At 48.9% G+C, this 15,536-nt stretch overlaps 1 protein-coding gene across 1 annotated transcript in view; it reads right to left on the reverse strand.

The window, feature by feature from the left end:
• The window catches only part of LOC130839265 (optic atrophy 3 protein), a 41,307-nt gene extending 29,462 nt beyond the window's left edge, over positions 1-11,845 (reverse strand). Inside the window, exon 1 of the mRNA XM_057713334.1 lies at positions 11,626-11,845. Within this exon, the coding sequence (XP_057569317.1) occupies positions 11,626-11,767 (142 nt within the window). The 5' untranslated portion in view covers positions 11,768-11,845. The remainder of the gene's footprint in view (positions 1-11,625) is intronic.
• Between the last annotated feature and the right edge of the window lie 3,691 nt (positions 11,846-15,536).

Below are 15,536 nucleotides of genomic sequence, written 5' to 3' on the forward strand. Positions count from 1 at the left end.
CTTTTGTCTGTTTTGTTGTTAGTCATACCTCCTAGAATAGTTCTTGGCACACAGCAGGCACTAAATAAAGATTTGTTGAATGAGTCAATTATACAGCCATTTAATGGGCTGAAGTAAGTCCTTGTCCCAGAAACTAATCCCACTTCTACTCCCTGCCCAGATCTGGAGAGTCTGTACAACTTAATTTAGTACAGAAGGCATCTGTGGGGATTTAAGAGGCACAAGGGTACAGATGATCTTATTTGCAAAGCAGAAACAGAGACACAGATGTAGAAAACAAACGTATGGATACCAAAGGGGACATATGGATACCAAAGGGGACATATGGATACCAAAGGAGACAGGGTGGTAGTGGGATGAATTGGGAGATGGGGATTGACGTATATATACTACTGATACTGTGTATAAAATAGATAACTAATGAGAAGCTACCGTATAGCACAGGGAACTCTACTCAATGCTCTGTGGTGACCTAAGTGGGAAGGAAATCCAAAAAAGAGGGGACATACGTGTATGCATAGCTGATTCACTTTGCTGTACAGTAAAAACTAGCACAACACTGTAAAGCAACTATATGCCAATAAATAAATAAATAAATAAATAAGCATTCAATATAAATTAAAAAAAAAAAAAAAGGAGGCACAAGGGAAGCAGCTAACAGAGGCTAAGAGCTTAGTGTGCTCTAGAGTCGGGTGTTCCTGGACTCAAGTTCTGGCTCTCCTACTTACATGGTGTGTGAGCTCAGGGAAGTTTCTCAACCTCTCTGCACCTCCATTTCCTCTTTTTCAAAATTGGGACCACAATCCCTGGTTTGCAGGGATGTTGGTGCATTCAAGGCTAGCACGTGAATTAACTGCCTAGTGGGAGATTCAGCATGGCTGCCTGCAGAGACTGGGAATGGGGCTGAGCACGGTGAGTGCAAGCTGAACCGAACAGTCCCAGCTCTACCACTTAGTCCCTGTGTGCCCTCAGGCAGCTTACTTAAGAGCTCTGCTCAGTTTCTTCATCTGTTTACACAGGTTAGTGATGGCAATCTGCCTCATGGGGTGTGGTAAGAATAAGTGAATATACAGGAAGACTACAGAAACCTTAGTGCTCATAAGTATTGCTACTACTTTATGTCATTTTATACTATCTTATTAACTCCATCCTCTCCTGCCATTAGAGTCTAGGCGCTATATTCATTCAACACCCTGACCAAGAGATAGTATGTGACTCAGTTCTGGCCAAACAGCAGTGAGGGGAGTCCCCTGGGGGCTTCTGGGAAAATATTTTTCTCCTTGAAGAGCTTTCTCTCATTTCCCTAGAACTCCCATCCCACATATAAACACACGCACAGGTGTGCACACACACACACTTCCTCTCTTTGGACACTGCAGTATAAAGGCACAATGCCTGGAGCTCCAGTAGCCCCTGTGAGGTCTTGAGGGGAGTTACTGCCTGAACACCAAGATGGTAGAGACAGAGAGAGTCCTCAGGTCTCTAATGACATCACCAAGCCACCAAACCAACCACAAAGCCACCTTGCTCCACCAACAATAAATATCCCCTAGACTTAAGATTTAGTTAAGATTTATTGGCTGGGTTTTCAATTAATCGTAGGTGAACACAAACTGATTTGTGTCTTGTTCTTTCTTTCACAATAAGCATATATTACTTTTGTAAATTTAGTAAGTCCCCCCAAAAAACTTCAGAGGAAAAAGACCCCTAAAACCCCCAAATAAAATAAAATTTGATTCAATTTTAAAAAGAAAGATAAAAATGGCAACGCACTCAGCACGGAATTCAGCACACACTAGGCCTTCAGCAGAAGGTAGCTGCTGTGGCTGTGCGCTCATCAAAGGCAGGACCAAGGTGGGTCTGGAAGCCGGAAGATCACTGAGGAAAGAAATCACCAGCTATGTGGAGGCTCAGGGGTCTGAGGTGGGGTCAGCTGGAGCCAGGGCAGCAGGAACAGAGGAGGAACCAAGAAGCTAGAAACAAGGGGTAAGACCCCAGTTAGAGACAGGAGCACAACCTGGGAGGCCGAGACACCCGGGTAGGCCTCTAAGGAACTGACCACGAAGTCTCAAGGACAGGTGAACAAGATGTTCTTTGGAGCACAGGAAGAAAATATCAGAACTTCTGGTTATGTTTGCTTTGAAGAAGGAGGAAGGAAGGGAAAGACAAGGCTGAGGAGAAAGGAAGGAGAGGAGGAGAAATTAAGCTTTACTAGGCATACAGAGACACAACCAGACGGACTACAGAGAAGGCCTCTGGTGCCCGGCAGCCGCAGGTAGGTGCGAACATCCTCAGGTGCTGGACCTAAAAGTTAAAGGATTGACACGGGCGCCCTCTCCTGTCCACTCAGCGCACTGCAGCCTGGGCAAACTGATCCCCAGAGACATTCTCGGGTTGCAAATCAAGTCCTCAAACAAGGGCGTCTTAAAGATTCCTGCTCAGAAACCAAGGACTGAAGATTTAACAAGGCCAGCACGAGCAAATCCCAACAAATGCCTCTGCATATAAAGGGTGGGAATGAAAACTGAGCACACTTCTCTCACTTGGTCTGTGCCTTAGTTAGGACTTTGCCAGCTGTGACAGCCATGCACAAAGAATGTCAAAACTAGACTCTCACAGAGGGTTACACTGAGAGTTTCCAAATGCATTAACAATGCCTGTATAAGAAAATATTTTTAGTGAGAGCAAAAATATTTGGGGGGCTATGAATACATAAAATAAAAAATTTATTTTAAAAATATTAATTACATCCCTTCCAATTTTGAATGTTTTTAAATGCACATAATACATTCACAGTAATATATATCAGCACCATACACGACTCCTACAAACTATATATTCACATTCATATTATACACACACACACACACACACACTCTCATACTAAGGGAGAATGCTCAAAATGTTTCCCTAATAGGAGAGTACAACAAAACTGTTTGGGGACTTCCCTGGTGGTCCAGTTAAGAATCCGCCTTCCAATGCAGGGGACACAGGTTCGATCCTTGTTTGGGGAACTAAGATCCCACATGCCACGGGCAACTAAGCCCGCGTGCCACAACTAGAGAGCCCTTGTGCTGCAATGAAAAGACCGCGCAAGCTGTAACTAAGACCCGATGCAACCAAATACATTTTAAAAATAAATAAATAATAAGTAAGTAAGTAAATAAATAAATAAATAAAGTCCCAGACTTCCCTGGTGGTACCAACGCAGGGGGCACGGGTTCGATCCCTGGTCAGGGAAGATCCCAAATGCTGCATGGCATAACCAAAAAAAAAAAAAAAAGTCCAGCCCTTCCTTCCCCAGATGGATCCAATCAGGATATCCTGGGCAGCTAAAGGGAGCACCCCACAAAACTCACTTTTTTCCCCTTCAGGGCATCTACCTTTCGGTTCACCAATCCTCTTAGCAGCTGTGTTTAGCCTGGTGTTTGTTTAGTCCTGTTGAGCTCTGAACTTCAATTGCATCTGTCACTTCTCAAAGTTCTATTTATCTCTTTTTCCAGCTTCCTGGTGATTTTTGATTGTCCTCATTTGTGTTTTTATATCCCTCCTCTTTTATCCTTTTCATATATAAACAGAGCTATTTTATATCCACATGTCATCATTCCCATATCCACAATGTTTGCAGGTCTTGACCTGCCATATTTTGGGTCTGCTGATCATGGTGCCTACTTCTTTGTATACACACAATTTTTTATCATGAGCTCATATGTACCAGAACTCTAGGGAGGGCTCCTCCAGGGAGGGTTTATGTTTGTCCTGGCTAGGTACTTAGGGGCACGAAGATCTGCGTTCATTCTCTGCCTACTGTTTCCAGGACCTTTCAAAGAGAATAATCTAAGCCTCAAACCCACACAAGGACCGCCAATTCTCAGAGGAAAACTTTTCCACCTAGATCTAAGGCTGTGTGCCTTTGCAGGATGGGGCTTTTTTTAGTTCACGCTTCCCCTGAGGAGTACCTTCCCTAGGACCTGGCTGTGCACAAGGCGGTCCTCCGTCCAGCTTTCCCACAGCATAGCCTCTGTCCCGGAGACCACGTGAATCTGTCAACATCCCCAGACTACCAGGCGGCTTCAGGGCTCACTCCCCTTCTTGGCTCTTTGCTCTTGCTTTCTCCTTGCTCTGGGAGGAGTCCCTTTTCCTCCTTGCAGGTACAACCATTCATTTCAAAGGATGCTTTAAATATTTTAGGAAGCATTAGGTCGTAGGAGGCTCTCTACTAAGCCATACTGCCCTCTCTGCTTGACTTTCCCACTTTTTCTTTACTCCAATCCCAGCTCCTGACCAGACAAACATAACAATTGCCCCGTGCTAGTTAGAAATGTTCACGGGAGAGCCCAGACCCTTCTGCCTGTGGCAGGCCTGTGAGGAATGACTGAGGAAGAGGACTAACTGCATCTAGAGTCCTGAAGTACTGACTGCTTGCCTACAACAGGCCACCAGGGAGTGCACCCTAAGAAGGAACGCACTAGAAAGTTTAGTATTAAGATGATGATGGCGGTCAAAATAATAGTGGTGCCTGACATCGCTATACTGTCAACAAACAACTATGCAGCACATTAAGAACCAGGCGCTGTTTAATGCTTTATAGATACAGTAACTCGCGGAACATGAGTTATCATGATACAATTTACAGACAACAAAACTAAGGCCCAGAGAAGTGAAATAACTTGCCCCGGGGGCCACACAGAAAATGGCAGAAGTGGGATTCACATGCAGGCAGCTCAGCTCCAGAGGCCGGGTTCTTTGTTTTTTCCCTTATAAACTTATTTATTTATTTATTTATTTATTTAATTGGCTGTGTTGGGTCTTTTTTGCTGTGCGTGGGCTTTCTTTAGTTGCGGTGAGGGGGGCTACTCTTATTGTGGTGCGTGGGCTCCTCATTGCTGTGGCTTCTCTTGTTGCAGAGCATGGGCTCTAGGCGTGTGGGCTTCAGTAGTTGCAGCACATGGGCTCAACAGTTGTGGCTCACGGGCTCTAAAGCACAGGCTCAATAGTTGTGGCGCACGGGCTTAGTTGCTCCGCGGCATGTGGGATCTTCCTGGAGCAGGGATCAAGCCCGTGTCCCCTGCATTGGCAGGCGGATTCTTAACCACCGCGCCACCTAGGAAGCCCCCAGAGGCTGGGTTCTTGACCACTCTGCCCCACTAAGTTACTGAGTTCACTCTAAGTCACTGCCCTTAGAACATGCCAGGCCTGTGCTAAGGGTATTCACGCACGCAACAGATTCTCCCATCAGACCTATGAGCTGAGTGCTACACTGTGCAGAGGAGGAAAGTGAGGTACAGAAAGGCAGAGTGACCTGTGCAGGATACACACCAAATGACAGAGCAGAAAGCTAAGTGCAGGAAGCCTTTATCTGGAAGCCGAGTTTTCAGCCTCTGGACAGTAATGCCCCACATATGATAAGAACAGATTATCAGCCAGCACTAACACATGCTCTAGGCCAGGCCTTGATATCCACTGGCTCTTGCATCCTCACAAGAATCCTGGGAGGTGGGACTTCCCTGGTGGTCCAGTGGGTAAGATTCTACGCTCCCAATACAGAGGGCCCGGGTTCGATCCCTGGTCGGGGAACTAGATCCCGCATGCATGCCGCAACTAAGAGTCCACATGCCGCAACTGAGTCCACATGCTGCAACTAAGACCTGGTGCAGCCTAAATAAATAAATATTAAAAAAAAAAAAAAAAAAATTCTGGGAGGTGAGTTCTATCATCACCCTCATTTGATAAACATGGATTTGGAGTCTCAGAGAGGTCAAGCTGCTTGCCCAAAGTCACACAGCACATTAGTGGCTCCAAGACGCCAAGCCAAGAGCATCTACTCTGTGGCAAACTGCTTTTGGTGACAGCTGCTTGGACCAACACAGTGTGTTGGAAGTGACGCTGTGTGGTTCCCGGCCCTGCCGTTAAATGGCCTGCAAATTCTGCTTCTTCCCTCATGGAAATCCGGCTTCTGGGTGCCCTGAGTGACCATGAGAGGAGAGACCACATTGGAGAAGAGCGGTCCTGAGACAACACTGGATGGAGAGAGGGAACTGGCATCCCAGTCGAGCCTCCTGATGACTCCAGCCCCAGCCGCCGTCTCACTGAAACCACCTGAGAGGCCACCAAGCAAGTCTGGCAGAGGAACTGCCCAGCTGAGCCCAGTCAAGCCACAAAACTGTGAAAGAAAAATGGTCACTGTGTAAAGCCCTTAAACTGTAGATCAGATTATTTTGTCACAAAAGAAAACCAGCAAAATATAAAAGAAAGAAAGAAAGAAAAGAAAGAAAGAAAGAAAGAAAGAAAGAAAGAAAGAAAGAAAGGAAGGAAGGAAGGAAGGAAGGAAGGAAGGAAGGAAGGAAGGAAGGAAGAAAGAAAGAAAGAAAGAAAGAAAGAAAGAAAGAAAGAAAGAAAGAAAAAACCGAAACCAACTCCAAAGCCACAACTTGTAAGAATGACCACAGAGCTAAGCTCTTCTGAAAAAATTATCACAGAAGCCTGAATGAATTGTGTGGCATATTAGTTTCCTATTGCTTCTGTAATAAATGACTACAAATGCAGTGGCTGAGGGCTTCCTTGGTGGCGCAGTGGTTAAGAAACCACCTGCCAATGCAAGGGACACGGGTTCAAGCCCTGGTCTGGGAAGATCCCACATGCCACAGAGCAACTAAGCCCGTGCGCCACCCACAACTACTGAGCCTGCGCGCCACAGCTACTCAGCCCTCCCACCACAACTACTGAAGCCCGGGCACCTAGAGCCCATGCTCCACAACGAGGAATAGCCCCCACTCGCCACGACTAGAGAAAGCCTGTGTGCAGCAATGAAGACCCAATGCAGCCAATAAATAAAAAAACAAACAAATGCAGTGGCTTAAAACAACACACGTTTATTCTCCTTAGTTCCAGAAGTCAGGAGTCCAAAACGGTTCTCACTAGGCTAAACTCTAGGTGTCAGCAGGCAAGAGTTCCTTTCCGGAGACTCTAGGGGAGAATTTGTTTCCTAGCCTTTTCCAGCTTCTAAAGGCTGCCTGCATTCCTGGGCTCGCGGTCCCTCGTCCATCTTCAAGGCCCTCAGGTAGCATCTTCAAATCGGTCTCCTTCCTGTCTCCCTCTTTCACCTATGACCCTTGTGATTAGGCTGGGCCCGCCTGCAGAATCCAGGCTGCTCTCCCCATCACCAAATACCTGATTCAATCACATCTGTAATGTCCCCCCTGTCATGTAAGGTAACACATTCAACAGGTTCCTGGGATCAAGATGTGGGCATCTGGGGGGGGGGGGGGCCATTATTCTGCCTGCCAGAGTAGAAAACTGGAAAAGTGACCAGCGTTCTCCAAAGGAATAAGAGGAAACGAACTGGAATGTCCCCACTGCCCAGAGAGACCTCCCACAGCTCCCCTGGCAGCATCAGCAGTGCACTTTGCAAGAATGGCCCCAACCTGCCTGGTATCAGCAACCTCTTTTATTTTTTCTCCGCCAGAAATCTCTGTTGAAGAAGATCCTTGCCTCCCCAACACAGTGCACTGTCCACGATTTATCATCCTGCCATTTACTGCTCTTTCTCAGGCAGGCACACCCACCTCTCCCGCCCCTACTGTGAGGAGACAACAGCCAGGCCCACCCTGCTGTGTCAAAAGAACCTTAGCCAAAGGCACAGACGCTGGATGTGTGGGTCAGCTCGGGAGGCCTGACCCAGGAGAATGCAGAGCAGCCGCAGGTGCCAGGAAACTCCACTCGCGTGGGATGGGGGCCACGGCAAAGGTCGGTTAGTAGTGTGAAGACAATATAACAGCATAATTTAAAAAGTGTGAATATGAGAAGTCAGTGCATTCCAACATGGAACAGCATCTCCAACCAAACCTGCCCCCCACTGAGCTTCTAGTCCTTTCTGTCCAGTCTGCCCCTCCTCCAGTCTGCCTGTCACACCCACTCCACAGGAAATCCTGCCGGCACTACCTTTCAAACAAATCTACTGCTTATTCATTACAAAGGGGAAAAGGAAAAATTCTTTTAGTGGTCACCACCTGAACCAAGGGATCCAAGTTACTGTCACAAATGACGGAACAAACAGACATGAGGAGCCCCCTGAGGTGATGTCCTTAGGTGTTCCTGCCAAATATGCTCAACGTGAATCAAATCAGAGGAAGCAATCAGAAAACCCCGGTTTGTGGGACACTGCTGGGACAACTGGCTTGGACCCTTCCCAATGTCAATGTCATGAAAAACAAGAAAGGAGAGGGATATTGTTATAGAGGAGGGCCCACAAACTTTTCCTGTAAAGGGCCACAGAGCAAATATTTTAGATTTGTGGGCTACAGAAACCCAACTCTGCGGCCACAGACAATGTGCAACAAATGGGCGTGGCTGTGCTCCAATAAAACTTTATTTACAAAGACAGGCAGTGAGCCAGATTGCCGAGCCTGCTATAGAGCAAAGGATGCTAAAGAGGCATGACTATCAAATGCAGTGCATGATCCTTGAGCTGACCCTAGGTTAAAAATAATAATAATAAACAGTTAAAAAGGACATTGCAGTGGGGTGGGATGCCCCGGAGGGGGAGGGGCCAAAAAAAAAAAAAAAGGACATTGTAGGGGCTTCCTAGGTGGCACAGTGGTTAAGAATCTGCCTGCCAATGCAGGAGACATGGGTTCGATCCCTGCTCCAGGAAGATCCCACATGCCGCGAAGCAACTAAGCCCGTGCGCCACAACTACTGAGCCTGCGCTTTAGAGCCCACGAGCCACAACTATTGAGCACATGTGCCACAACTACTGAAGCCCACGCACCTAGAGCCTGTGCTCCGCAACAAGAGAAGCCACAGCAATGAGGAGCCCGCGCACCACAACAAAGAGTAGCCCCTGCTCGCTGCAACTAAAGAAAGCCTGTGTGCAGCAACGAAGACCCAACACAGCCAATAAATAAATAAATAAATTTATTTAAAAAAAAAAAAAAAAAAAGAAGTAGTTGGGGAAAAAAGTGTCTCCAGAATCAGACCCCTCCTCCCCACTCACCTCCCACCCTGACTACTGTAGTCAGCTCCTCCCTGCGTCTACCCTCACCTTATGACTGCCAAAAGGATCCTATTAAAATCACACACAGATCCCGTCCCTCCTTTGCTCAGACCCTTCAGTAAGTCCCATCCACTCAGAGTAAAGCCAAAGCATTTGCAATGGGCCATGGGCCTTGCACGATCTGCCCCCTTCCCATTACCTTCTCAGCCCTCAGTCTCCACTTAGTCTCCCTGCTCAGCCACACTGGCCTCCTTGGTGTTAGTCAAACATGCCAGGTGCACACTCACCTCAGGGTCTTTGCACACGTGGAAACTTTGGGCTAGAAGGCTCTTCCCCCAGATACCCGCACTGCTTGCTCCCTTCTCTCCTCATATTTTCAGTGAGGTTTCCCTGATAATCCTATCTAAACTTCACAACCGCCTCCTAAATACTCCTCCTGCATCCCTGATGTTTTCTCCAGACCAGTTAGTGCTATCTAATATACTTCACATTTTAACTATTTGTTTTCTTTATTGTCTGGAAAAGTAAGGTCCTCTGAAGATAAAACTTTTTGCTTTTTCTTCTTTGCAGTATCCATAACATCTACACAACAGTCACAACTCAGTACCATGCGCTGACCTAACATTTTACATCCATTTACCCCTCACAACACGATGAGATAAGTGTTATTTATAGCATGATGCATATGTAGTATATACACAAAACAGGAATAATAACAGTGTCTACCTCATAATAATCGGTGAGGATTTAATACCATGAAGGGCTTAGCACACTGCCTGGCACAAAGTGAGTGCCCATTAAATGCCGCTATTATATAATACCCACTGTACAGAGGAGGAAACTGAAGTTCAGACAGGTTAGTGATTTGGCCAAAATCACCTGGCTGAAGTGGGGGGGGGGGGCACCAGATTGGAACCCATGTCAGTTGGACTCAAGCAGCCACTTTCTAAAACACAAAACTGAGACATATCACAGTGTTTGGGAGAAAGGCTGTGGCAGGAAACAGAAACCAGCTCTGGGAATCCAGAATGCAGGATTTAAGTCCTGCCACTGGCATGAACTCCACGTGTGACTTCAGCAATCTCCTTCTGCTCTCAAGGCCTCAGTTTTCTCTTCTATAAACTGGGGGAAGTCATTTCCCCTCCCTGACATGGGGACAAAACAGTGTAAGGTTCAAAGGAGACAGCTTATATGAAGGCGTTTCGGTAACTGAAATCCAACACTTCTCCATAAGATCTGCACCTCTGGCAAAGGACCGACCAAACACCAAAAGACCAAGAACTCCAGGCGCTGGAAAGCAAATTTTAAGCCTCCAAACTTATAAGGACAAAAAGTATGCTTCCCTTAACCATTTGGCCTTTGCACATGCTCCTTCCTCTCCCTCAACATCATCCCTGCCCCCTTGTTGTCTGGTGAGATTCTCCTCACCCTTCAGTTCCCAGCCCAGAGGTCTCCTCTGCCAGGAAGCCCTCCCTAAACTCCATGTCAGGTCAAGTGTCCAGTGTGCTCCTCTATCCAAGCTCTGCCCACTCCGGGTCGTCACCCTGAAGAATGGGTCTGTCCCCAATGGACTGTGAGTTCCTTGAGGACACAGACTGGGGCTGGCATGATTCCTGCTGTTTCACCAGCACCGCCCAGCACAAGGCCAGGTACAGAGCAGACGCTCAGAAAATACTAACTAAATGAAGTAACAGATGGATTAACGTGGTTCCCTGACCTAGCAAATTACATTAAATTTCCATATTCTATGCTCCCACAGGCCCATAGCACATAGGTCATCTTTTGACAGCAGCTCATATTTTGAATGTTTACTGTGCCCTTCAGATCTCAGCTCCAGGCAGCCCTCCTCTAGACACCCTTCCTGACCCAATGCCCCCGGGTCAAGAGGTCTCTCTGAGCTCTGGAGTTCGCACCGTCCTGACCACTCTGGGGTGACAATGATGGCTCATAAATGTGTCTCCCAGCCCAGCAAAAAGCCAGCACGGTCTGTCTACTGAATGAATGGACGAACAAATATGGTGTATGAGTGGATTAATAAACGGATGGACGAATGTCCACTCTAGTTAAAATTACTCCTTTTGCCAGATTCCCTGGTCACGCCGCCAGACCCCAGACTTCGCCAGAAGGCACGCCTCTACCCCGGCCTATTTCCCGGAGTACAACGGGGGCAAACCAATGTCCTAAACGGATGATATATAAGCACCTCTCATCTCCCAGGACGGGAGGGAAACTGAGCCACGAGGTGGAGTCTTGGGAGCGAACTCTCCCAAGGATGGTCTGGCAAATGAACCCATCTGGTCTTTCCAGCTCTCCCCCAGCTCCTCTCAGTCCTGGAATGCCCCACCCAAATCGCGCCCATTCCCCACATTATTGGTTCGCCTAAACGTCAGTCTCCACGCGCTGTTTTCCTCTATTGGCTAGTATTCGGGCGCACTGCCCCGCCCTTTACCCCATGTCCGTTCTTACTATTGGGCTACCCGCATGTCCCTCTCCCAGGAACCCTCCCTACTGGCTGAAAGACTTTGCCGGTTCGGGCTGTGATTGGTCGTGAACTGAAGTCCATCTCCTGAGCAACCACCTGAGAAGGGTTAAAGAATGGGAAGGCTGGAGGGACGTGGGGTCAGACTCACGCTGAGCCGGCGGGAGGCAGATATAGGTCTTGAAGAACTCGCTTCGGCGGGCGGCCTCTTTAATGCGGTTGGCAAGAGGCTTGCTGACCTGCCGGATGCCCAGGTATAGCAGCTTCGCCATGGGGAACGCGCCCACCACCATCTCGGCGGCCGCAAGGGGCACGCGCAACCTTACTGACTGGGAGGGGCGCCTCCGATCTCTCCCTCCTCCCCCGCCCGCTCGTCGCTTTGCGTGCTTACGTACGTGCGTACGCCCCGTGGGGAACTGCCGGGGCGCTCCGTGACGTCACCACGTCGACGCTGACGCTCTGACGCCCGTTTCAATGAATATGCAAATATACGGCGGAAGTGAGACTGTCAGAGGGTGGTGCGGTTAAACGGCTGCTCGCCGAAGGGTGTATGGGTTCCCACGGCCGCTTCGGCTGACGTCACTGCCCTCCTCCGTGACGTTGCGTACCTGGGTGGCTTCTCCAAAGGAGAAAGCGTCTCTTAATTAGTCCTAATTAGGGCTAATGAGTCCCAAATGCACCTTCCCTCGCAGTTTAGAGCTCTCACGGGGCATAAGAAACTGGCCAGGTAGTCATACAGACCTGAATTGGGATCCCAGTTCCGCCATTTACATGCTGTGCGTGGCGAGTGACTTAACCTCTCTGGGCATCAGTAGTCCCATCTACAAAATGGGAATCATAAGAACACTTATCTTATTGGGTTGTGGTGAGGCTTGCATGAGAATCTTGAACATAAAAACACAGTGAGTGAACTATGTTAAGAGCTTAAATTGGTGCCAGTCACCCAATAAACAGCCCTTATTACTGTACAGGCATTAGCATTATTATGGCTAACTCCAGCATGAGGGTGCATTTCATCTCCAGAGGCAGCTAATCCAGCCCTTTCCTAAGTAACTGACAAACTGAGGCCTAAAGAGGGGCCGGGGAGTGGCGCAAGGTCCCTCAGCCAGCAGAGGTTGATAGCCCGGCATCTTGGTTAATAAATTATACCCGTTCTCAAGCAGCCCCACTTCCTCCATTGGGGGGCGAGGGTCCCTAGGGAGCTGGCGCAGGAAGGAGCTTAAGCACAGGTCCCAGACTGTCCTCCCTTACCCAGCAGGGAGCGAAATCATATAAACAAGGTCAGGAAGGAGTTGAGAGAAGTTCCTGGATGGTGGAGTGCTGATGGGTAATTGAGAGATTCTCAAAGAGGCAGAGGGAGAGGGGAAGTCCAAGGAGCGGAGGATTCGTGTACAGGAGGAAACAACCGTTCAGGACACAGTCGGGGGACCCAGGGCTTTACTCAACATCCACCCGAGGGTCCTTTGTCACTTCTGTGGCCCTAATGGACTTCCATTTCTCCATCTGTAATAATGATGATACTGACGTGTGAGCCCCGGTATTCCAAGTGACTAAGAACGACAAGACTCCATAAAAGCAATTTCTCCCCAGGATCCTTTCTGAACTGAAGATGTGAAGGAACTTGGGACCATTCAAGGTCCATCATCCACTAAGGATCCCACCGCCCCCCCCCCACCTCCAATTTTACTGACTGACCAACCGAGGCCAGAGGATGATGCGGATTATCCAGAGTCCCAGAGGTAATCAGGATGGAACTGAGGCTGTGGTTTCTTGAGTCCCAGCCCAGAGTCTTCTGATCCCTGGGGGTGTTAGCCTGGGACCCAAGGACCTCCTTGGGCTTGGGGAGTGGGGGGTCTGAGGTTCCACATGATGGGTTTAGGAAACTTCCAGACTTGTACATGACTTTTTTGTGTATAATTCGCTACCGTTTCCTCAGCTCCTAGAATGTTTTGCACACAGTAGGTACTTAATAAATATTTATTGAACAAATGGGAATGAGCAGTAGGTGGAGGGATAGTGTGCAGGTTTGCATCTGATTTCCCAAGGGGACTGTGTTCAGAAAGTTTCTGCCCCCCTATATCTCCATCCCAGCAGCTTTATGGCAGTGAGACAGGGTGGGGAAATTATTAGCCACACTCCCCCCCCAGATCCCAGGCCTCCCTCATTTCTCTCAGCTACAACACCAAAGCCCCAACTTCCTGCATCTCAGTGACCCACCCCTTCTCCTGCAAAACCATTTTCCTCATTAAGTTCATTTTTTTTTCTCATTCCCCTCCTCCCTCCTCTTTCTTTCTCTGAGAAGGGTTTCCAGGAATCTCTTCTGGGAACTTCTGGGGCAAGGGTGTGTTTGTGCCCTTGTGTGTGTGTGTGTGTGTGTGTGTGTGTGTGTGTGTATCTTCACATCTCATCAGGAGCCTGGAGCCTGTTACACACCCGTGGAGAGGAAGGGAGGGAGGTGACCTATCAGAAGGGGAGAGGCCTGTCCAGAGCTGGTGTTCCCTTCTGCTCTCCAGCCTGGTTCTTGAAGGACTGCCATTCCTGGTTGACCCCTGAGGGCCAGGGGAGGGAGGGGAACACCAGCCGCTGGGGCAGCAGCCTTGGCCACTCTGGGGCGTGAGAACAGAGGCAGAGACAGGGAGGGGAGAGGGAGGCCAGGATTGCCCCAGTGCTGACTCACCGGCTGTGTGACCCTGGGGTAATCACTTGGCCTCTCCGGTAATGGCCTTTGAGTAGGGCCTGGGATCATTCCCAGAAGTCCTTCCAGTGCAGGTCCCCTGGTCACCCTTTTCCCAGGATGGGCAAGGGGCTCGAGTTACACAATTCCACAGGCCTTTGTGCTTCTTCCATCATCACATGCCTTCAAGATTAATCCCAAAGCTGACACTGATCCTTGCCTGCTCCACCACCCCCACCCACGCCTGCCCCGGTCCAGCTGTCAGCATCTCCTGCCTGGACTCCTGGCTTCTGCCCTTACTTCTCATATTCTGTTCCCTACACAGTAGCCAGGGGATCCTGTTAACGTTTAAGACAAATCCCAATCCTCTGATAAGAGCGCCTCTGTGGCTCCCATTTATCTTGGAATAAAAGGCAAAGTCCTCACATGGACTCACAAAGCCCTGTAATATTGGCCCCTGTCCCTCGCCCGTCTTATCTCCATTCCTCACGTCCTCCGCCCTCAGCTCCCGCCACACTGCTGTGTGTACTTGCTGGCCCTCAAAATTCAGGCCCTCTCTTAGTCCAGGGCTTTGCACTTGCTGTTCCCTCTGCCAGCAGTGCTCTCCCATCTGACCCCTTGCCTCCTTCAGGTCTTTTCTCAAATGCCCCCTTCTCAGTGAGCCTCCCCGACCTCCTTATCTAGATCAGACTCCATGTCACTCTCTGTCCCCTCAATCGGCTTTATTTTTCCCCATCACCCTTATCGATTCCAAATGTTGTATGTATCTTTATTTATTCGTTTACTGTGAGCTCTGTGAGAGCGGGGCGTGGGCTGTCTTGGTCACCGTTTGTCTCCAGCCCCGGCCAGCACGGGGCTGGGCAGAGAGGAGGTATAAACAAATTTCCCTTGAATGATTTAATAAATACCCTTCTCTTGTCCCCAGCCGCCTTCCCAAGCCTGCCCTGCTCCCTGCTCCACCAGCCAGTTGGCTGATTGCCCTTCACTTGGGTTCTTTTTTTTTTTTTTTTTCATTTGGGTTCTGACATGCTTCCTTCTTCTCCTCAGTCCTGACTTGGAGAATGCTGTTTATCTCGAAATTCGGAAAATCTCTATCCTGCGTGCTGTCTCCCCTGTGTGACCAGGGGCTTCCCAAAGGCAAAAGTGATCACTCAACAGTCAGTGAATTTCCCCTTCCACCTTTCTTGTGAGTCACAGACTTTTACCCCCTTGTTGGAAATAATCCTAACTTTTTTGTCTTTACCTTCTGGAAACTTCATCTACAGGTCTCCTCCGCTAGAAAGCCCTTTCTGACCCCCAGCCTGGGTCAGATGCCTTCTTGGGTTCCCCCAGCGCCTGGGCTCCCCTGTCTGAGCCCTGCCCACTCTGGGTCATCACTGTCCAGGGAC

The sequence above is a fragment of the Hippopotamus amphibius genome, chromosome 16, assembly GCF_030028045.1.
Source record: "Hippopotamus amphibius kiboko isolate mHipAmp2 chromosome 16, mHipAmp2.hap2, whole genome shotgun sequence".
Taxonomy (NCBI): domain Eukaryota; kingdom Metazoa; phylum Chordata; class Mammalia; order Artiodactyla; family Hippopotamidae; genus Hippopotamus; species Hippopotamus amphibius.